Source organism: Salvelinus namaycush, chromosome 31, assembly GCF_016432855.1.
Source record: "Salvelinus namaycush isolate Seneca chromosome 31, SaNama_1.0, whole genome shotgun sequence".
Taxonomy (NCBI): Eukaryota; Metazoa; Chordata; class Actinopteri; order Salmoniformes; family Salmonidae; genus Salvelinus; species Salvelinus namaycush.
This window is the reverse complement of record NC_052337.1, coordinates 37,407,496-37,430,619: the sequence shown is the minus strand read 5'-3', so window position 1 is coordinate 37,430,619 and position 23,124 is coordinate 37,407,496. Positions and strand designations below refer to the sequence as shown.

The following is a 23,124-nucleotide window of genomic DNA, read 5'->3' as shown; positions in this document are numbered from 1 at the left end:
TCCCCCACCCTTCCCCTCTGTAAATTATAGCAGCACTTTAGGTAATGAAAGAGTTGAAGACCGGCCACTAATAAAAGCCATTAAGTGAATAAAGCACTTCCCCCTCTAACGAAATTAAAGAATCTGCCCCTTCGGAGAGGGGAGGACTCTCTATTAATATTTATGAAATGCGGAACCAACCCCCCAAACTCCCCATACCACATACAATCCCACCCTGCCCGAGTCCTTCTCGCCAGTCCACCTATCCCAGGAGAAAATCCCTAACCCCTCCTAACTTGGAGGGGCTGGGGGTACGGGCTTTGGGGGTGTTGGAGAAGACGCAGTCATGACAGTCTGTCTCCAGTTGAGCTAGAGGCGAGACACCCAGCTAAAAGGAGCACCTGCTCTTTCTCACGACCCTCAACTCTACCCCACCAAGCTGGACGTCCCACCATCGGCTCCGGGGCAGGATGGATGGAGACTGAGGGTCTCCATGGACAGACCAGGTTGGAGGGAGTGACTTTCCAGTGACACCAGATGGAGTGCTTCAAAGACGGCTGAGGTATAATGGACATGTGAGGTATAACGGGTAATGTATATTGAAATTCTGAATGTTCTCGTGTTCCTAGTGTTTTATATTTGCCTAATTGTCTTGAGATCCTCTGACAGCTTCCATGACCCTTGGTCCACAGTACCCCTGCCTTTACAGCTATTTGAGATTTCTGTTTTTCTGTAGTCCTGCCTTCAGTGGAAGAGGACAAAGATGATCGCTCATCCAAGTCCTGTGGATGAAGGGAGACAAATGAAACTTTCTCCCGTCTAATATACAGTGTATTCTATAAATTGTGAGGTTTATAGTTTAGAAAAATATAGCTTAGTTTGAAAGACCTTAGTTTAGGACACTCAGAGAAATTGAAATTGTTAAAACAGCATGTGTGAAATCATATGTCCATGCATAAAAACCATGGCACCATCCCACCAACCATAATACCATCGCGCCACCTTTGTCCACCTGAAACAATCAAATACTCAGATGGACAGCTCTGTCTTTGCAGAGCAGTTTTCCCTGGACATATCAACCTTCCATAGTCCATTTTTTCCCCTTTATTAACACTATTCTGTTACCAAAACCCCATGCCCATCGCTCTATACACAAGTTGTCAGTCACTCTTCCATGCATGCATATCTTTTCTCATTTCATCACACAAAGTGGTTCAGTTGTCGGAGCTTAACTTGATTATCACTGAAACCCTTCCCATTTCAATAAGATATCCCAGGGGATATAGTAAAGAATGGAGGTAACAATATTTCCAAACCCGCTGATGGGGCTGTCCTCACAGGTCTTTTAGAGAAATCATCCGTTTTCCATCTGTGGAGGGCATTATTTCATACTGACTGACCACTGAGTCCAGTGACCGATAACCAGGTTCGGACCATCATGTCAAAAGTGGTTGAGTCTCAGGTCTGATGAGATGGCAAATTTCTACAGATGGACACTGGTGATATGGCTGGCTGTATCTGCTGTTCCCGAGCTGTTCCATCTTTGTCCTTGGACATTGAGACTATTCTTTGTCCATTAGCTGGAGGACCTAAGAGCTGGAGATATTGATGTACTTTAACAAGATAACAATCATTCCACCAAACTCTGTTTTCATTGATTCCCCATAACGTAGTAGTAATTTCATTAACAAACTCTTCCTGTTGTTCTGTTTTGATTCATATTATGTTGATTAAAAAAAAATCTGAGTTAAACGGTGAAAATGTATGTGTTTTAGGTATCTAATGGGGTGGGGTACGAAGGATGGGAGGGCGGGGTTTGTCGCAGTCTATGCGCAGGAAGGGCGGTGCCCGCTTTCACTGCAGTGAGTGTGACCTATGACTAATCCTTTTTTGTAATTTTCTTGATGTCCCTAGCCACACTGTATTACGAACACTGCCCCTATCTCAATAGTGTGTAAGTCGGTGTCATTTGGGTCCATCACTCCCCAGGTCTGCAACCCTCCCTGATGCCAATGGACATCCACCACTTCCTCCTGGGCTATCAATGCTGTAGAGCTGTGGTGTTGTCCTCGGATCACAAACAGAGTTGTTGGAAGACCAAAGCATCAATAAATAGCATATTCTGGTGGCGGATTGTTCCTTTCATGATTTTAGAGCGGATTACAATATTCACTCGTGATGGACTGACTGGCTCCAGTCATGCATTTTTCTATCAAAGTGATCAAAATGTACTTTTTACAGGATTCTACTTTTTTAGCTCTACCATCCCACCTTTAATTGACCAGACTGAACCTGGTCCCACATAACCTCAGATGGCTGTACATCTCCGCCCAGGACCCCATTGTGCTTGATCTAACCATGCAGTACTTCTTCTGTTCATGGTGGTGCCAAGCACTTTGGAGTCTTGTGAGCACTCTCAACACTACATACTTAACTGGATGTAAAAAAAAGTCCTACATATTTATCCATAGTTATGACAGAGCTTTGTCCAATTCGGATTCTCACCACTTTTCTCTGAGGTGTGCCCTCGTCACCCCTCCTCAAGGACTTAAAGGGGTCGGATTGGTATAGACGGAGTGTGTGTAGATGGACTTTCAGTACAATATTTCTTACACCCATCCAATGCGTTTTAATACTTGAGGGTGAACGAGTACACACTTTAAAGAGGAGGAGAATTAGGCTCCATTGATGCACTAGTCTAGTGTGAGGTCAAAAGTCACAACTGCACAGTTTCCATTGGGTAAGATCTGAAGCCATTTTTTATTTGATGAATCGAAGGACAATTTTTAACCCCTTATATTCTGACAAGTATGTTGTTTCTGTGGGTCCAAATAAATTAAACAAAAAGACTGTGTGAATCTATGAAATTTAAATGAATGTGTCAGTGTTAAATGGAAAGGGATTGGACAGGACAAAAGGAGAGAGACTTATTGAATTATTGTGAATAAAGCAGTTTTGTGGTTTCCTACAAGCTGGCTGCAGCGTGGCAGATTTCAATTAGCGCAAGTGTCTCCACATTTGACTAAGGCAGTTTAATCTCCACCAGTAGGTCAGACTTCACGGTATCAAAGTACTCAAGACTGTGGACATATTGGCTCTGAAAACCATACTGCTGAGACATTAATTTACCATATGTCATTTGGCACAATGTTACTTATGCCAACAAGTTTTCAATCCCAGAGATAATGGGCATATAGGCTGATTTCACATGTATACTCGGCTTTCTTTTTATCCAGTTTTGTGGTCTGAATTCACAATGGAGGGCATTTAATGCAGTCTCTGGGTGGTGTGAAAGGAATTACCTTAAGATCATTCGCTAATTTGAATAAACTCTCAAAAACATTGTCAGCCTCTGATTTTAATGTTCTTAATGTTCAGATCTTAATGTTCAAAGAAGTTTTATCCAAAGGTACACATTCTTCAGACTTTTATGGTTCATTTGTATCATAAAATGCTTTATGATTTGTATCAACTGGGTTTGTCAACCAGATGATTCAGTCTAAGCACAAGTAAAACATCCGATGTCATCATATATGGAAGCAATGAGGAAATGGCTTTCCCCCTCTAAAACAGAACTGACCATGTTCCCGCTCAGACAGAGATTGTTTTATTTACCCACTTATCTCCTCCATCATGCTATAAAAACCAAACCTTGCTTTCTTTGTCCAGGAAAAATGATCTTGTAAACCAACGTGATCCGAATGCGTGTTGCCGTTTGAATACAGGCTGTGCCCTCTTTAGTAGGTCACGGATGCCATACATTATCACACTGCACATTTCCAGTGGATGGTGTGGTTTGACATTTATACCGTTTCACATCCTGTACCTGCTTCAGCCATCTGTTGTCTACATATAACACTGTATAGGAGTTCAGGCAAAGATTTCATAGGAGAACGTCAGAGTGGGGCGGGCGGCTAAAATTTAAATGTCCATAACGATTGTTCATTTTGGGAGAGAAGTACATTTGTGTCCTGAAAAGATTTGGGTATCGGGCTAACACAGATCTGGCCACTGGGGGTACGTGGCACCCATCTTACAAAAAGAAGGTTGAGCGGAATAAATAAAACACATCCAGGAAGGAGCAGCTTGGCATTGCAGGAGAAACATCACGACTGACGAATGACTCCTAGGTAAAATTATTGTTATGGCGGCCCTAAAGGGACAGGATATGCTGATTTTTAAATGTTATTTAACTAGTTAAAGGTAAGAACAAATTCTTATTTACAATGACAGCCTACCCCGGCCAAACCCTAACGACGCTGCCAATTGTGCGCAGCCCTATGGGACTCCCAATCACGGCCGGTTGTGATACAGCCTGAAATCGAACCAGGGTCTGTAGTGACGCCTCTAGCACTGAGATGCAGTGCCTTAGACCGCTGCAGTGCCTTAGACCGCTGCAGTGCCTTAGACCGCTGCAGTGCCTTAGACCGCTGCAGTGCCTTAGACCGCTGCAGTGCCTTAGACCGCTGCAGTGCCTTAGACCGCTGCAGTGCCTTAGACCGCTGCAGTGCCTTAGACCGCTGCAGTGCCTTAGACCGCTGCAGTGCCTTAGACCGCTGCGCCACTCGTTAGCTGATGAAGACAATGGCACTGCACTAGCTAAAGCATGCGAACTAGATGATATGTTGTAAAACCTTTTTATAATACATTAGTATTTCATTACTTGTTAACATTTAAGCATTGCATTTCAATAAGCATTTAACAAATTATATCGCATTTCTAAAGGCTTTTTCATCAAAGTTATTATAGTGTAGCCAAAGATTAAGGCAAAATACAATATACTTCAAATGGATTTATTGAATCTGATTAGTTGCTCCCTTTCAACATGGAATCATACAATGACAACTAACTTCTTTCCTGGTTTCATAGATTTTCCTGTTCTTCTCAATTTCTCTTACACAATTTCTAAGGAATCAACTTCTGGAAATCATACCCAAGGTGTTCAACTGCATGTTGAAAAAGAGATTTAGTTTATAGAACACACCACTGTGGCCTACAGGTGGTGACATAGTTGTCTAGAAAGAAAAAGTGAAAGCACACCAGAAAGTGTTACAATCACAAGGTGGACATTCTCAAAACATTGCATACAGTAGTATTTCAATATAGAAACCAAAGTTTCTTATGCTCAGCATACAGTTGCTCTACAACTGACCATCTCAAAACAAAAGCTCAATTAGAGGCAATTTCCTCTCACAACATTTCAAACAGTTATATACTGCTAACTGAACAGTTTTTTCCCCCCAGACAGAAAACAAGTGTGTTCATCACAAAGGTAAGAGTAGGAAAATGATCTTCAGACTTCATGAGAGTAAGTTACTTTAAAGGGATGGTTCGGGATTTTGGAAATAAGGCCATTTATCTACTTCCCCAGAGCCAGATGAACTTGTGGATACCATTTTTAAATATCTGTGTCCAGTATGAAGGAACGCTAACTAGCGTCAGCACAATGACTGGAAGTCTATGGGTATCTGATAGCATGTTAGTAGATACCCATAGACTTCCAGCCATTGTGGGACCCAAGGAATTAAACAAAATTACCCTTACCATAGTTCAATAGCAACTTTTTAATCAGTGGTGTAAAGTACTTAAGTAAAAATACTTTAAAGTACTGAAGTAGTTTTTTGGGGTCTGTACTTTACTATTTATATTTTCCAACTTTTACTTCACTACATTCTTAAAGACAATATTGTACTTTTTACCCAATACATTTTCCCTGACACCCAAAAGAACTCGTTTCATGTTGAATGCTTAGCAGAACAGGACAATGGTCCAATTCAAGCACTTATCAAGAGGTCATCCTACTTCTTCTGATCTGGCGGACTCACTAAACACATGCTTATTTTGTAAACAATGTCAGAGTGTTGGAGTGTGCCCCTGGCTATCCGTAAATTAAAACAAGAAAAATGGTGTCGCCTGGTTTGTTTAATATATTCAATTTGAAAGGATTAATTCTTTCACGTTTGATATTTAAGTATATTTAAGAAATTACATTTACTTTTGATACTGAAGTATATTTAAAAACCAAATATTTTTACTCAAGTAGTATTTTACTGGGTGACTTTCACTTGAGTCATTTTCTATTAAGGTATTTTTACTCAAGTATGACAATGGTACTTTTTCCACAACTGTTTTTAATGCACTTTTACATTTCTAACTTAGTAATGGTGAACTACCAACAATCTGTTTCATGGAACTGCAGTCACGCATGTACTGTATACTGAAACCATAAATTCATGAAACTTTCACTGAAAAAAAACAACCTGTTTTAACCAATATCAGCAACACAGGAAAAAAAAATATCACACAGAAACAGGTGTTAATTCAAATTGTACCAGATTGTCAGGCTATAAATAGAGAAGTCACATGTTGTGTTTATCTATCCCACAGAGCACACATTCATGCCCCTTGGTCCACCAGAAGGAACTAGCTAATATATCAGACTGGGAAAAAACCCATTAAATATATTAGACATATCCACACACACACAAGGATGCAAAGGGCACATGATGTTACTAAACACGTGCCTTCCAAAGCTCATCAGTAATAGAAAAAGTGTTGCACTACTATAAGTAAGGCTACTTTCACTGTGAAGGTACAGTAACAGCTGAGCAAACACAAACATCTTCCTCTGCAGTGCAAACTATCAAGCAGTCTGTCTTAATAATGCCTGTTCCATTACTTTGAACTTTGTACTCAGGACAAAGTACAGTTATTCAGTCACAGTCATGGGGGCAGCAGTTAGCCTAGCGGTTAAGAGTGTAGGACCTGTAACCAAAACGTCGCTGGTTCAAATCCCAGGGCAGACTAGGTGAAAAACATCTGTCCATGTGACCTTGAGCAAGTCATTTAACCCTCATTGTTCCTGTAAGTCACTCTGGATAATGTAAATATCCATTCCATTGGAAAGCAGATAGTTAGGTGGCACAAGAACACACATGCTTATTTTTTATAGAATTTTTGGATCAGGGCATAAAACATGGACGAGTGGAGGGGAACTGCAATGCTTGTAAAACAAAAACCAGCAAGAGCATTTGCCCCATAGAGGATTTTGCAGTTGCCATAAGACACCTTGGACAGGAAGACACTGGTAATCTTCAGAAAGCTGTTAGAAGTGACCTGGCAGTTTAAAACACAGACAAGGTGTGACAGACAAAGTGAGAAACCTCAGTTCTGCAGACAAAAACATCACTAATCCCATAACGTGAAAAAGAGACCACTAGAGCCCTTAAATCCACTCATCTGTGGAAGTCAATGTGCCAGGGCATTCAGCTACAAAGCATGTTCCTTGAGTTCCCGGTATCACAGCGTGTTTATTTATAGATGTTCTTCTTTCTTGGTTGTATAAACAAACTATGCATGCATGCAAGTAGCTAAGCCTTTACAGCGAGCTATTTCAGTGCAGATATGACCAAATAAGGAACACAAACAAGGTGGTTGGAAGAAACTAGTAGACATGTTGATGGAGTGTGAAACAATGTTTTGGCAACATCTCTATAGGGGTAATATTTTTGGTGCAGTCTCGCTAGTTGGTGTATCAGCTAGTTAACAAAAGGAGGCATGATGGACACCTCTCCCCTCAGGATGTTGGCTGTCTAGCACTATTGTTTCAAGGCAGAAAGCTCCAATGGCAATTCTCCTGGCAGAAAAAGAGAAGTCTTTCCTCCAAAGGGTTCAAAGGCTCTTGTTGGTACAGTTTAAGCTTCTCATGACAATTATGTTATCAATATGGCTTTGACCATTATAACCACTCAAATAGCAACAGTATAGCACGAGTACGGCATATCTTCAACGTATGTATATTCCAGCTTCATTTGATATCCCATCACCACTTGTGTCCAAAAGCTTGTGTTTTGAAGGTTGTTGTATGCAAGCAGGTGCAGGTTACCCTCCTCAACCCTGCTAAAAAAAAAAAAAAAGTCCCTTAGGCGTAGATCTGCCCAGGGCGCGTGTTGTCCCCAAGCCGGTCCTGGCTGGGCTGGTGCTTGGTGTCGTTGGACTTCACGGCGCTGGCATAATCATAGATCCCTACCTCCAGGTTCTTAGCCTTCAGGGCTGCAGTATGCAGTTTCTCCAGAAAGTCAGGCATACCTATGAGTGAGGAGGGCAAAAGCTGATGACCAGGATAACATACAACCACAGGGCAAATCACACTCATGGCAGTGGAGACTGCAGACCTCAATTACCTACTTTTTTCCTTTTAAAGGGTTTGATTGAATACTCTAACCCAAGGTGACTCTCCATCCAGATAAAAGTAAATCAGACCAAGAAGCAAAGCAGTGCGCTACAATACCAGCAGATCAAGTTGTGGATCATGCTGAAGAATCAGCCAATAACTGTAGCCCAGCTACCGCAGGCAACAACCCCCAAAAAATATCCCTCTCCATTGAGTTAGGTCAATATAATAGTTTTGCATAGTCAGTGGCTGCATTTGATGGAAAGATCACTGTGAATTGATGGTTCCTTTTGTGCCCTACTGCCCTTCAGTGAAGCACTTCTGCTGTGTCGCTTCAAAGAAATATCTGACTATGTAAGGACAGTACGCACATTTACTATGAACAGATGGCTGTCCTTTTGAATAAGGAAGCCTGTTCCTGTAAAATCCCATATCTTTTGTTTGATATTCTAACAATTACTACATCCAGTTTACACTTGGGGATAATCATTAAGCTCAGTGAAGAGAAACCAGGAGTATGAGGGCTCACCACTGGACACCATCCAGCTCACACAGTAGCGGGGAAAGGCGGTCTGAGGGTCGTCGCTGTAGGTCAGAAGGTAGTTAAAGCCATTCTGTGGGTCAGGACGACATGACAAGGTCAGATACTGTAATCTAACATGCACACAACAAGCATAGAACAAAAAGCATACGTCACTATAGGGTAAGATTATCTGTTGTCTTGTGATAGCCTCTGTATTCACCTCATCAAAGGACTTGTGAGGGCGAATGACCATCTTGGACTGGTATGAGTGGACTCTGACATAGTCCTGAGTTTCTGGGACTCCAGGATGCTGAACTGCTCTAAATGACACAAAGAAAAGGGAGAAAAAGGGAGAAGAGGGAGAGTAAAAAAAATTAAAATAAGATTCCAAGCATCTGAGTGGGGGGAAAAAGTGATACAAAATTACCTCAGATTTGTATTTAAATATAACTATTTTACATGAAGTCAACCCTCACCTGGAGATCAGGACCATCAGATTATTCTCCACATCAACATTGTAGCGACGCACATAAACATAGTCCCTCGAGTACATGGGATACTGTGGGAAGATAATCCAACAAATCAAAAATACAATATAAAATGTAGGATACAACTGCATGTTGCCATCTGTGACCTACGACACAGCCCTTAAATCAGGGAAACATTGCTTCTGCTTCATAAAATACTGTAGCAGTTCCCAAGCTACGAGTCATGACCCCATGTGGGGTCGCCTGATATGTAAATGCATTCACGGGAGAATTTCCAAAAGCCTGAGAAAAAATCCTGTCAAAAGTTTGGACACACCTACTCATTCAAGGGTTTTTCTTTATTTGTACTATTTTCTACATTGTAGAATAATAGTGAAGATATCAAAACTATGAAATAACACATGGAATCATGTAGTAACCAAAAAAGTAGTTTTGATTCAAAAATATATTGATTGGTCTATTTGAGATTCTTCAAAGTAGCCACCCTTTGCCTTGATGACAGCTTAGCAGTCTTGGCATTCTCTCAACCAGCTTCATGAGGTAGTCACCTGGAATGCGTTTCAATTAACAGGTGTGCCTTGTTAATAGTACATTTTTGGAATTTCTTTCCTTTTTAATGCATTTGAGCCAAGCAGTTGTGTTGTGACAAAGTAGGGGTGGTGTACAGAAGATGGTCTAACCAAATAGGGCAAGTCCATATTATAGCAAGAACAGCTCAAATAAGCAAAGAAAAACAACATTCCATCATTACTTTAAGACATGGTCAGTCATTCCAGAAAATTTCAAGAACTTTGAAAGTTTTTAAGTGCAGTCGCAAAAACCAAGCGCTATGATGAAACTGGCTCTCATGAGGACCGCCACAGGAAAGGAAGACCCAGAATAACATCTGCAGAGTGAAGGAAAAGCAGCCAACAAGTGCTCAGCATATGTGGGAACTGAGCATTAATGCCATGTTCAAAACAACTGGGAACGGTCATCTAACTCGGAAATCCAACTCGCAAACTTGGGCCTCTTTCTAGAGCTCTGACCTAAAGATCACTGACATCATGATTTGACCTCGTATTTTTCAAAGCTCCCAGTTGTCTTGAAAGCACCATAAAACTCCTGGTAGCCTACCCTTCACCAGCTCATATCTGTGTGAAACTGGATTCAGTGCTCTCTTTTGCATTAAAATCAAATATCAATCCAGGTTGGATGTGACAGCAGAAATGACGTGAGCACTGTCAACCACCTTCCCTGACTTTGAGAAGCTCAGGTGCGACATGCATCAAGCCACACCCATCTCATTAGTGGTGGTGAGATAATGTCAGACTATGTCTCCTAATTTGCTATTGACTGTAATAGCCCCACATAAAAAAATATATGATGGTAAGTTGACAGTACAAATCAGAAATACTGTTAGAATGTTTTCAATTGACTGCCATAGCCCCAAATAAAAAGTAAACATTGGCTATTAATTACATTTATTTTACTTTGGTGGAGAACACAAGACTTTCTCGATATCAAAATGGGGTCGTGGGACAAAATAGTTCAGGAACTCCTGCAATACTGTCTGCTTGCAAGTATCTGTAATAATCAAATTGAGAGCATCATGAGCAAGGCAAGAACATGAAGCACTCACAACAGTCAACAAATGTTACTTTGTAACATCAGAGAGAAACCACTGAGGCATATCATAAGTGCATGACTTTGATGATAAGCATGAGTTCTGCATTTCTAGTGTGCGAGTTGGCAGGGTAAACTTACAGGGAAACGTGTGGCCCAGTGCACAACCTCTGAGCCTGTGTTGACGTCCCGGTCCACCACCTCCAGCTTGAGAACCAGAGCATCCCACGTCTTCCTGTACTCCGTGTCCAACTGGGGCAAAGGGCAGAGCATGAGACAAGAGAGGAGCAGAGGCGTAATATAGCACGTACATACAACACCTAGAGCTACATACTTGCACAAAAACCTTACACTCCACCAAGTGCAGTTGGGTAAATAGACAACAACAAGAGCTAAATAGGGACATAGACACTCAAACGCAAGAGGAGCGTATGAACATACAGGGAATCTGGTGCTGAATCCACACACAAGTCACTTGTACAGGTGACACCACACATTCTTCTACAGGTTCATTAAAAGCGCTAAGTTTCCTCTTGCACACAAATGTGTTTTTTTTTGCATTAAATTAATTAAGCAATTTAGACAGTTAGCATAAAGGAAACTAGCTTAGTACCTGGACATTGAAGAACTGTCGGGGGGTGACGTCGTTATAAGAACCCAAAACTGAAAAGATGAGAGGGAAAGGGGTCTTAATGATGACACCAGGGATGTCCGACAAAAGAAAAATCTTCGACCATGGTCTACCATTGTTCTTTCGAACAATCGGTTGGTCAATTTTTAAAACGTGTATTTTCCCATATATAGACACATCCTACGTGTTTTAATCAAATCAACTACACTGCAGTCGGAAAGTATTCAGACCACTTGACTTTTTCCACATTTTGTTACTTTACAGGCTTATTCTAAAATTAAAGTTGTTTTTTCCACCCTCATCAATCTACATACAATACCCAATAATGACAAAGCAAAAACAGGCTTTGAAATTTTTGCAAATGTAGAAAAAAATACAAAATTGAAAATATCACATTTACATTAGTATTCAGACCCTTTACTCAGTACTTTGTTGAAGCAACTTTGGCAGTGACTACAGCCTTGAGTCTTCTTGGGTATGACGCTACAAGCTTGGCACTCCTGTATTTGAGGAGTGTCCCATTCTTCTCTGCAGATCCTCTCAAGCGCTGTCAGGTTGGATGGGGAGTGTCGCTGCACATCTATTTTTAAGTCTCTCGATCGGGTTCAAGTCTGGGCTCTGGCTGGGCCACTCAAGGACATTCAGTGACTTGTCCCGAAGCCACTCCTGCATTGTCTTGGTGTGTGCTTAGGGTCGTTGTCCTGTTGGAATGTGAACCTTTGCCCCAGTCTGAGGTCCTGAGCACTCAAGAGCAGGTTTTCATCAAGGATCTCTCTGTACTTTGCTCCGTTCATCTTTGTCTTGATCCTGACTAGTGTCCCAGTCCCTGCCGCTGAAAAACATCCCCACAGCATGATGCTGCCACCACCATGCTTCACCGTAGGGATGGTGCCAGGTTTCCTCCAGACGTGATGCTTGGCATTCAGGCCAAAGAGTTGAATCTTGGTTTCATCAGACCAGAGAATATTGTTTCTCATGGAGTCCTTTAGGTGCCTTTTGGCAAACGGCAAGCGGCTGTCATGTGCCTTTTACTGAGCTTGATTGGTGGAGTGCTGCAGAGATGGGAGAATATTCCAGAAGGACAACCATCTCCACAGAGGAACTCTGGAGCTCTGTCAGAGTGACAATCAGGTTCTTGGTCACCTCCCTGACAAAGGCCCTTCTCCTCCGATTGCAGTTTAGCCGGGCGGCCAGCTCTAGGAAGAGTCTTGGTGGTTACAAACTTCTTCCATTTTAGAAAGATGGAGCCCACTGTTCTTGGGGACCTTCAATGCTGCAGAAATGTTTTGGTACCCTTCCCCAGATCTGTGCCTCGACACAATCCTGTCTCGGACCTCTACGAACAATTCCTTTGACTTCATGGCTTGTTTTTTTTTTTTTCCTCTGGCACGTACTTTTAACTGTAGGACCTTATATAAACAGGTGTTTGTCTTTCCAAATCATGTCCAATCAATTAAGTTATTTTACTGAAATCCCTAATTTGTTTAGTTAAAACATTCCCTATTCCCTCAACCCTTGCTCTCTTTCCATGACACATGTTTGCATTGCATGCACGAGACCAATAGGGCCTGACCTACAGCATATCATAATCACATCAATGAATTGGTTATAGCAAATTCTGAACACTAGGTTAAAGAAGACTGGAGGTATTGCTCGCCTGAGGTAGAATACCTCATAAGCTGTAGACCACACTATCTATATTATTCGTAGCCATCTATTCACCACCACAACCCGATGCTGGCACTAAGACCACACTCAACGAGCTGTATAAGGCCATAAGCAAACAAGAAAATGCTCATCCAGAAGCGGCACTATTAGTGGTTGGGAACTTTAATGCAGGCAAACTTAAATTATTTTTACCTAATTTCAACCAGCATGCCACATATGAAAAAAACAAAATAAATAACTCTAGACCACCTTTCCTCCACACACAGACAAAGCTCTCCCTCGCCCACCATTTGGCAAATCTGACCATAATTCTATCCTCCTGATTCCGGCTTACCAGCAAAAACTAAAGCAGGAGGTACCAGTGACTCGCTCAATACGGAAGTGGTCAGATGACGCGGATGCTACGGGACTGTTTTGCTAGCACAGCCTGGAATATGTTCCGGGATTCATCCAATGGCATTGAGGAGTACACCACCTCAGTCACCGACTTCATCAATAAGAGCGTCGACGATGACGTCCCCACAGTGACCGTACGTACAGTTCCCAACCAGAAGCCATGGACTACAGGCAACATCCTCAACGAGCTATAGGCTAGAGCTGAAGCTTTCAAGGAGCGGGACACTAATTCTGATGCTTATAAGAAATCCCGCCATACCCTCTTACGAACCATCAAATAGGCAAAGCGTCAATACAGGATTAAGATTGAATCCTACTACACCGGCTCTGACGCTCGTCGGATGTGGCAGGGCTTGAAAACTATTACGGACTAAAAAGGGAATCCCAGCCACGAGCTGCTCAGCGACACGAGCCTACATGATGAGCTAAATGCCTTTTATGCTCGCTTCGAGATAAACAACACTAATGCATGCATGAGAGCACCAGCTGTTCATGACAACTGTGTGATCACGCTCTCTGTAGCTGATCTGAGCAAGACCTTTAAACAGGTCAACATTCACAAAGCCGCTGGGGCAGACGGATTACCAGGACATGTACTCAGAGCATGCGTGGACCAACTGGCAAGTGTCTTCACTGACATGTTCAACCTCTATGACCAAATTTGTAATATTTACATAAACAGACCACCATAGTTCCTGTGACCAAGAAAGCGAAGGTAACCTGCTTAAATGATTACCGCCCATAGCACTCAAGTCAGTAGCTATGAAGTGCTTTGAAAGGCTGGTCATGCCTCACAACACCATCATGCCAGAAACCCTAGACCCACTCCAATTCGCATACTGCCCTAACAGATCCACAGATGACTCCATCTCAATCCACACTGCCCTTTCTCACCTGGACAAAAGGAACACCTATGTGAGAATGCTGTTCATCGACTACAGCTCAGCTTTCAACACCATAGCACCAATAAAGCTCATTGCTAAAAGAAGGACCCTGGAACTAAACACCTCCCTCTACAACTGGATACTGGACTTCCTGACCGGCCACCCCCCCAGGTGGTAAGGGTAGGCAACAACACATCTGCCACACTGATCCTCAACACTGGGGCCCCTCACGGGTGTGTGCTTAGTCCCCTCCTGTACTCCCTGTTCACCCACACCTGCATGGCCAAACACGACTCCAACACCATGATTAAGTTTGCTGAGGAAACAACAGTGGTAGGCCTGATCACCGAGGGGGAAACCTATAGGGAGGAGGTCAGAGACCTGGCAGTGTGTTGCCAGGACAACAACCTCTCCCTCAATGTGAGGAAGACAAAGGAGCTGATCGTGGACTACAGGAAAAGGAGGGCCGAACAGGCCCCCATTAACATCAACGGGGCTGCAGTGGAGCAGGTTGAGAGCTTCCAGTTCCTTGGTGTCCACATCCCCAACAAACTATCATGGTCAAATACACCAAGACAGTCGTGAAGAAGGCACGACAACACCTTTCCCCCCCCAGGAGACTGAAAAGATTTGTCATGGGTCCTCAGATCCTCAAAAAGTTACATTGCTGCACCATCAAGAGGATCCTGACCGGTTGCATCACCGCCTGGTATGGCAACTGCTCAGCATCTGATCGTAAGGCGCTACAGAGGGTAGTGTGTACGGCCCAGTACATCACTGGCGCCAAGCTTCCTGACATCCAGGACCTATATACCTGGCGGTGTCAGAGGAAGGCCTCAAAAAATGTCAAAGACTCCAGGTCACCCAAGTCCTAGACTGTTCTCTCTACTACCGCAAGGCAAGCGGTACCGGAATGCCAAGTTTAGGACCAAAAGGCTCCTTAACAGCTTCTACCGCCAAGCCATAAGACTGCTGAACAATTAACCCACCCGGACTATTTACATTGAACCCCCTCCCTCTTTGTTTTTAACACTGCTTCTACTCGCTGTTCATTATCTATGCATAGTCAGTTTACCCCTACGTACATGTACAAATAACCTTGACTAACCTGTACCCCCACACATTGACTCGGTACTGGTACCCCCTGTATATAGCCTCGTTATTGTTACAGTGGGGAGAACAAGTATTTGATACACTGCCGATTTTGCAGGTTTTCCTACTTACAAAGCATGTAGAGGTCTGTAATTTTTATCATAGGTACACTTCAACTGTGAGAGACAAAAACAAAAATCCAGAAAATCACATTGTATGATTTTTAAGTAATTAATTTGCATTTTATTGCATGACATAAGTATTTGATCACCTACCAACCAGTAAGACTTACGGCTCTCACAGACCTGTTAGTTTTTCTTTAAGAAGCCCTCCTGTTCTCCACTCATTACCTGTATTAACTGCACCTGTTTGAACTCGTTACCTGTATAAAAGACACCTGTCCACACACTCAATCAAACAGACTCCAGCCTCTCCACAATGGCCAAGACCAGAGAGCTGTGTAAGGACATCAGGGACATTGTAGACCTGCACAAGGCTGGGATGGGCTACAGGACAATAGGCAAGCAGCTTGGTGAGAAGGTAACAATTGTTGGCGCAATTATTAGAAAATGGAAGAAGTTCAAGATGATGGTCAATCACCCTCGGTCTGGGGCTCCATGCAAGATCTCACCTCGTGGGGAATCAATGATCATGAGGAAGGTGCGGGATCAGCCCAGAACTACACGGCAGGACCTGGTCAATGACCTGAAGAGAGCTGGGACCACAGTCTCAATACGCTTGACCTCATCTTTACTAGATGCTGTTCTTCCACTAATCTCATTGCAACTCCCCTCCAAGTCTCCGACCACTACCTTGTATCCTTTTCCCTCTCGCTCTCATCCAACACTTCCCACTCTGCCCCTACTCGGATGGTATCGCGCCGTCCCAACCTTCGCTCTCTCTCCCCCGCTACTCTCTCCTCTTCCATCCTATCATCTCTTCCCTCTGCTCAAACCTTCTCCAACCTATCTCCTGATTCTGCCTCCTCAACCCTCCTCTCCTCCCTTTCTGCATCCTTTGACTCTCTATGTCCCCTATCCTCCAGGCCGGCTCGGTCCTCCCCTCCTGCTCCGTGGCTCGACGACTCATTGCGAGCTCACAGAACAGGGCTCCGGGCAGCCGAGCGGAAATGGAGGAGAACTCGCCTCCCTGCGGACCTGGCATCCTTTCACTCCCTCCTCTCTACATTTTCCTCTTCTGTCTCTGCTGCTAAAGCCACTTTCTACCACTCTAAATTCCAAGCATCTGCCTCTAACCCTAGGATGCTCTTTGCCACCTTCTCCTCCCTCCTGAATCCTCCTCCCCCTCCCCCCCCTCCTCTCTCTCTGCGGATGACTTCGTCAACCATTTTGAAAAGAAGGTCGACGACATCCGATCCTCGTTTGCTAAGTCAAACGACACCGCTGGTTCTGCTCACACTGCCCTACCCTGTGCTTTGACCTCTTTCTCCCCTCTCTCTCCAGATGAAATCTCGCGTCTTGTGACGGCCGGCCGCCCAACAACCTGCCCGCTTGACCCTATACCCTCCTCTCTTCTCCAGACCATTTCCGGAGACCTTCTCCCTTACCTCACCTCGCTCATCAACTCATCCTTGACCGCTGGCTACGTCCCTTCCGTCTTCAAGAGAGCGAGAGTTGCACCCCTTCTGAAAAAACCTACACTCGATCCCTCCGATGTCAACAACTACAGACCAGTATCCCTTCTTTCTTTTCTCTCCAAAACTCTTGAACGTGCCGTCCTTGGCCAGCTCTCCTGCTATCTCTCTCAGAATGACCTTCTTGATCCAAATCAGTCAGGTTTCAAGACTAGTCATTCAACTGAGACTGCTCTTCTCTGTGTCACGGAGGCGCTCCGCACTGCTAAAGCTAACTCTCTCTCTCTCTGCTCTCATCCTTCTAGACCTATCGGCTGCCTTTGATACTGTGAACCATCAGATCCTCCTCTCCACCCTCTCCGAGTTGGGCATCTCCGGCGCGGCCCACGCTTGGATTGCGTCCTACCTGACAGGTCGCTCCTACCAGGTGGCGTGGCGAGAATCTGTCTCCGCACCACGTGCTCTCACCACTGGTGTCCCCCAGGGCTCTGTTCTAGGCCCTCTCCTATTCTCGCTATACACCAAGTCACTTGGCTCTGTCATATCCTCACATGGTCTCTCCTATCATTGCTATGCAGACGACACACAATTAATCTTCTCCTTTCCCCCTTCTGATAACCAGGTGGCGAATCGCATCTCTGCATGTCTGGCAGACATATCAGTGTGGATGACGGATCACCACCTCAAGCTGAACCTCGGCAAGACGGAGCTGCTCTTCCTCCCGGGGAAGGACTGCCCGTTCCATGATCTCGCCATCACGGTTGACAACTCCATTGTGTCCTCCTCCCAGAGCGCTAAGAACCTTGGCGTGATCCTGGACAACACCCTGTCGTTCTCAACTAACATCAAGGCGGTGGCCCGTTCCTGTAGGTTCATGCTCTACAACATTCGCAGAGTACGACCCTGCCTCACACAGGAAGCGGCGCAGGTCCTAATCCAGGCACTTGTCATCTCCCGTCTGGATTACTGCAACTCGCTGTTGGCTGGGCTCCCTGCCTGTGCCATTAAACCCCTACAACTCATCCAGAACGCCGCAGCCCGTCTGGTGTTCAACCTTCCCAAGTTCTCTCACGTCACCCCGCTCCTCCGCTCTCTCCACTGGCTTCCAGTTGAAGCTCGCATCCGCTACAAGACCATGGTGCTTGCCTACGGAGCTGTGAGGGGAACGGCACCTCCGTACCTTCAGGCTCTGATCAGGCCCTACACCCAAACAAGGGCACTGCGTTCATCCACCTCTGGCCTGCTCGCCTCCCTACCTCTGAGGAAGTACAGTTCCCGCTCAGCCCAGTCAAAACTGTTCGCTGCTCTGGCACCCCAATGGTGGAACAAACTCCCTCACGACGCCAGGTCAGCGGAGTCAATCACCACCTTCCGGAGACACCTGAAACCCCACCTCTTTAAGGAATACCTAGGATAGGACAAAGTAATCCTTCTAACCTCCCCCCCCCCCCTTAAAAGATTTAGATGCACTATTGTAAAGTGGTTGTTCCACTGGATATCATAAGGTGAATGCACCAATTTGTAAGTCGCTCTGGATAAGAGCGTCTGCTAAATGACTTAAATGTAATGTCTCAAAGAAAACCATTAGTAACACACTACGCCGTCATGGATTGAAATCCTGCAGCGCACGCAAGGTCCCCCTTCTCAAGCCAGCGCATGTCCAGGCCCGTCTGAAGTTTGCCAATGACCATCTGGATGATCCAGAGGAGGAATGGGAGAAGGTCATGTGGTCTGATGAGACAAAATAGAGCTTTTTGGTCTAAACTCCACTCACCGTGTTTGGAGGAAGAAGAAGGATGAGTACAACCCTAGGAACACCATCCCAACCGTGAAGCATGGAGGTGGAAACATCATTCTTTGGGGATGCTTTTCTGCAAAGGGGACAGGACGACTGCACCGTATTGAGGGGAGGATGGATGGGGCCATGTATCGCGAGATCTTGGCCATCAACCTTCTTCCCTCAGTAAGAGCATTGAAGATGGGTCGTGGCTGGGTCTTCCAGCATGACAACGACCCGAAACACACAGCCAGGGCAACTAAGGAGTGGCTCCGTAAGAAGCATCTCAAGGTCTTCGAGTGGCCTAGCCAGTCTCCAGACCTGAACCCAATAGCCTACAGTAGCCTACCAAGAAAGTCATTGGTCACTATCTTCCTCCTGTGCACTGAAACCACTGAAGTCATCTCCTTCGGTGTCGGAGTTGAATAGCCTCAGAATTGCTTCATCCGATGTTGGATCGTTTTCATTGTCGCTCTCGTCACTTTCATCCGGAGGCAAATTCCCCGCTGAGCTCATGCTGCCCTCTTCAACACGCAGCAGTCCAGCCTTTCGAAACCTGTTGATGATAGTGGATTTTTTGACAATGCTCCACGCTGTCAGGACCCACTGGCAGACTGCTCCACGCTGTCAGGACCCACTGGCAGACTTGACCATAAGTTGCTCTTCGCATGCGGCCCGTTTTAGTGAAGGATTTCTCCCCACTTGTCATCCAAGCCTCCCACTGAACACGGAGCGCCACCTTAAATGCACGATTTACACTGATGTCGAGTGGCTGCAAATACTTTGTTGTGCCCCCAGGAATCACAGCTGGAATTGAGTTTGTCCTCTTGATGGCTTCTTTCACAGAATCTGTTATGTGGGCCCTCATGCTGTCCAACACGAGCAATGCCTTGTTCTTGTGAAAGAATCCTCCCGGTCGCTTGCCGTAACACTCCGTATGCCATTCATGCATTAGGCCTTCCGTCATCCATCCTTTCTTATTGACTTTCACAACAATTCCCCTCGGGAATTTTTCTTTTGGCATCGTCATGCGTTTGAAAATCAACATTGGTGGAAGCTTTTCTCCCGATGCCGTGCAGCTCAGAACACAGGTGAAGTGCGTTTTTTCATGCCCAGTTGTTTTCAGCGTGATGGATGATTCGCCTTTCCTGTTGACAGTCCGAGTGAGAGGCAGGTCAAACGTTAGTCACCTCATCCATATTTATGATGTTGTGCGGGCCGATGGAATGCTCCGCTATCTTTGCATCAGTGAATTTGCGGAAGTTTGAAACTTTTTCCTCGTAGTCGGGAGGGAGCTGCTGACACAGACTCGTCCTTACCCTGATGGACAGGCCTTTACGTCTCATAAATCTTAGACACCACGATGGTCCACCTCTAAAATCCTCAAACTTCATTGCGGTGGCGATTGTTTTGGCTTTCAGTCGGATCTGCACAGTTGAAACACCTCGGCCGTCTGCTCTCTGTGTGTTGACCCAGTCTTCAAGCTCATTTTCTAGTTCGGGTCATCTGCTTTTCTTCCCTCTGAAAGCTTTTGTTGTCTTTTTGCACTGAGTCAGTTCCTCACGCTGCTGTTTCCAACGTCTTATCATCGACTCATTAAGGCCAAGCTCCCGTGCAGCAGCTCCATTTCCTTTTCCAACAGCCAGATCGATCGCCTTCAACTTGAAAGCTGCATCATATGCATTTCTCCGTGTCTTTGCCATGATGAGGGTGACAAAATGACTACCGTAATCAGAATGATGGGAAGTTTGAGCGCGCTCGATTTACGTCACACTGTGACGGTGCTCAGTTTTTTGGAGCATTAATCTTGTGAAAGCGGGAAAAATCCATAAATTAGCCGCGAGGTTCAAAGCGTGGGAAAAAGTAGCGGCTTATTGTCCGGAATTACGGTAGTCACAAAGGAAAGGTTTACTGCATGTTCTGGGTGTCAAAGATTTGTGACAATGCAGGCTTACCTCTGTATTCACACAAGTGGCTTCCCTCAATTGGCCGCCTCCACACTTTGAAATTCTTCTTCTCCATGACAAGTTCCCAGCCTGTCTCCACCTGCCCTTCAGCCTTCTCTGAGGATGCACTCAGATTCTTCACCGACTCCAAAGCTTGGAGCTCTAGTCCACACCTTTGGAAGTGAGCAGAGTTAGAGTTCTTACCATAACAAGCGACATGTACTGGTGTTGCTGTATATACAGGTTCTAAACACTCAACATGCAAAGCATACTGCCTGCTTTCACATTAAAGGACAAGGTTGAAGTAAAGGTAGTCCTAACATTCCACACCTGCATTATGTAAACAATTGGGCAAATAATAACAGTGTACAATTATATGCACAACAATATGTTTCTCATTTAGAGTTGGAAGTAACAGCATGTCGCTACCTGTGTAGTTCTTCATCTCGGACCTTCTCGTCCTCCCACAGGAAGACACCGGCCAGTGCAGCCACAAGCTTCCCCGTGGAAGCGTGCTTGCTCTGGAGTCGACGCCATATGCTTCCTACCAGGGTCCACCTAGTTCGCTCTGAGTACAGGTTTGCGTAAAGCCCTCCAATCTGATAGGCGCGTCGAAGCCTCTGGCCTGTCACAAAGCTACAATGGTTGGCAAAAAATGATAGCAAGTCTTGCTTCTTATTGTCAGACGCCACTTTTATACTGGTGCCCACCCCCGATCTCTGGAGCCATGATAACAACAGGCCCATGCGTCTTCTCATCCATGTCGTGGTTTCGGATTTGCCATTGCTCTTGCCAATTCCCTGTCTCACTGTATTACTGCTTTGAAACCTAACAGCACATACACTGATTTCACATAATTTTATAAGCTGCCGTGGTGTAGACTGAAACATTCTGCTGATTGTGCAAGAGTAAGTTCGACCACTAGAAGTGACAGCTAATTAAAGCAAGTGCACGCCTATTAGTTAACTTTCCTATCACGCGCGATATCTGTGGTGTATTTGTAACATTTGTTACCAACAATGTCAATTGTAACGCTGTCAGTATTGATGGGAAATTAACTAACTACGAATCATTTATATAACATAAGCAAACACTGCCAAAGATGCAGATTACTCTAACGTTAGGTGGTTATGTTGTTAGCTTAAAGGCCTAAGAGATGACAAAGTATAAAACCAAGTCTCAAACTGTATTTGACATTAGCTTGTTAGCTAAGCTACGCAATTCAAGAGCACGAGACAAGCACCAGCTAACGTACCACCATTGAACCGATGGTATTTGAGTGACAGCAGGCACAATGTACAGTTTATGAATAGTCGTATAAACTACTATTGTTTTTAATAGTCGTCCATTCGGTTCTATTATTAGCTAGCTCACCAATTTAATCGTACTTTCAACTCCGTGCAATAACCAGCATCACGTTTTTCTTACACATCGAAGTCAGTCGACATTTGTCCCTAGTTACCACAGCCACAAAGTCATAATCATGGCTAAAACCCGCCTATTACTACAATTTATCTTCTTAAAATCTGATTTAAAACCTAACCGTACCCTAACCTTAACCACACTGCTAACCTTATGTTTAATTTTAAAATAAGACCAAAAAGCTCATTTTTGTTCCATACATTTTTAAGATATAGACCTTTTGACTTTGTGGATGTGGTAACTAGTGACAAGGGATCAAGAGCTTGTTCACGCCAATGGGGTTCAATCCCGTATAGCACTAACCAATAGAGTTCACCCCCCCCCCCCCCCGAGATCCCCCCCCCCCCCCCCCCCCCCGAGAGTACCCGCCTTATCTGGACAACACAATTCTTATTGGTTACTTATCATTGGGGTGCTATTTCATTTGTAGTAGTTGGTGTCAATCTTTTGATTAGCCACTAGCTGTTAAGTTGGGATCCTGATTTCATTCTGCGGTGAATACAAAAAAGGTGAAATACAAAAAAAGGTGAAAAGGAGTATATATGCTATCCGTGATCCTTGGGACGTCCCTACCCTAAACGACACAAAATAATGGCTGTGTTTGAATACCCATCCTAACATACTAGTTAATTTTAGTATACTGTAAACGAACTGTATCATTTCAGTTGAGCGTACTAGAGCGCCTGTCTACCAGAAGTTGATGCTTTTGCTAGCTTGTTAGCGTAACAAATGACTGGCTAAACATTGTACGATTACGGGTGTGCTCTGGGTGTAGTAGGATGTCCCTTCGGGTATCTGTACCTATGTATGACATGCGAGGTTAGTAAACATGCTGGAGCTAGAACCTCGTTGTCGTGTGTCCTTATTTTAGATAATACTACACTGGGCATTGGTAAATCCAGAACTTTGTCAGATTGCAAATTCAGAGTGTTTTGCTCTGTGAGCG

General features: G+C 44.5%; 1 protein-coding gene across 1 annotated transcript; it reads right to left on the bottom strand.

The window, feature by feature from the left end:
* Positions 1-4,756: 4,756 nt before the first annotated feature.
* Positions 4,757-22,403, bottom strand: LOC120026035 (stAR-related lipid transfer protein 7, mitochondrial-like). Its single transcript, XM_038970817.1, has 8 exons — positions 21,186-22,403; positions 20,766-20,929; positions 11,382-11,431; positions 10,910-11,020; positions 9,152-9,234; positions 8,896-8,995; positions 8,682-8,766; positions 4,757-8,067 (listed from the first exon to the last, which is right to left on the bottom strand). The coding sequence occupies exons 1-8, from the start codon at positions 21,644-21,646 to the stop codon at positions 7,901-7,903; spliced, it is 1,221 nt and encodes a 406-aa protein (XP_038826745.1). The 5' UTR covers positions 21,647-22,403; the 3' UTR covers positions 4,757-7,900.
* Positions 22,404-23,124: the final 721 nt, after the last annotated feature.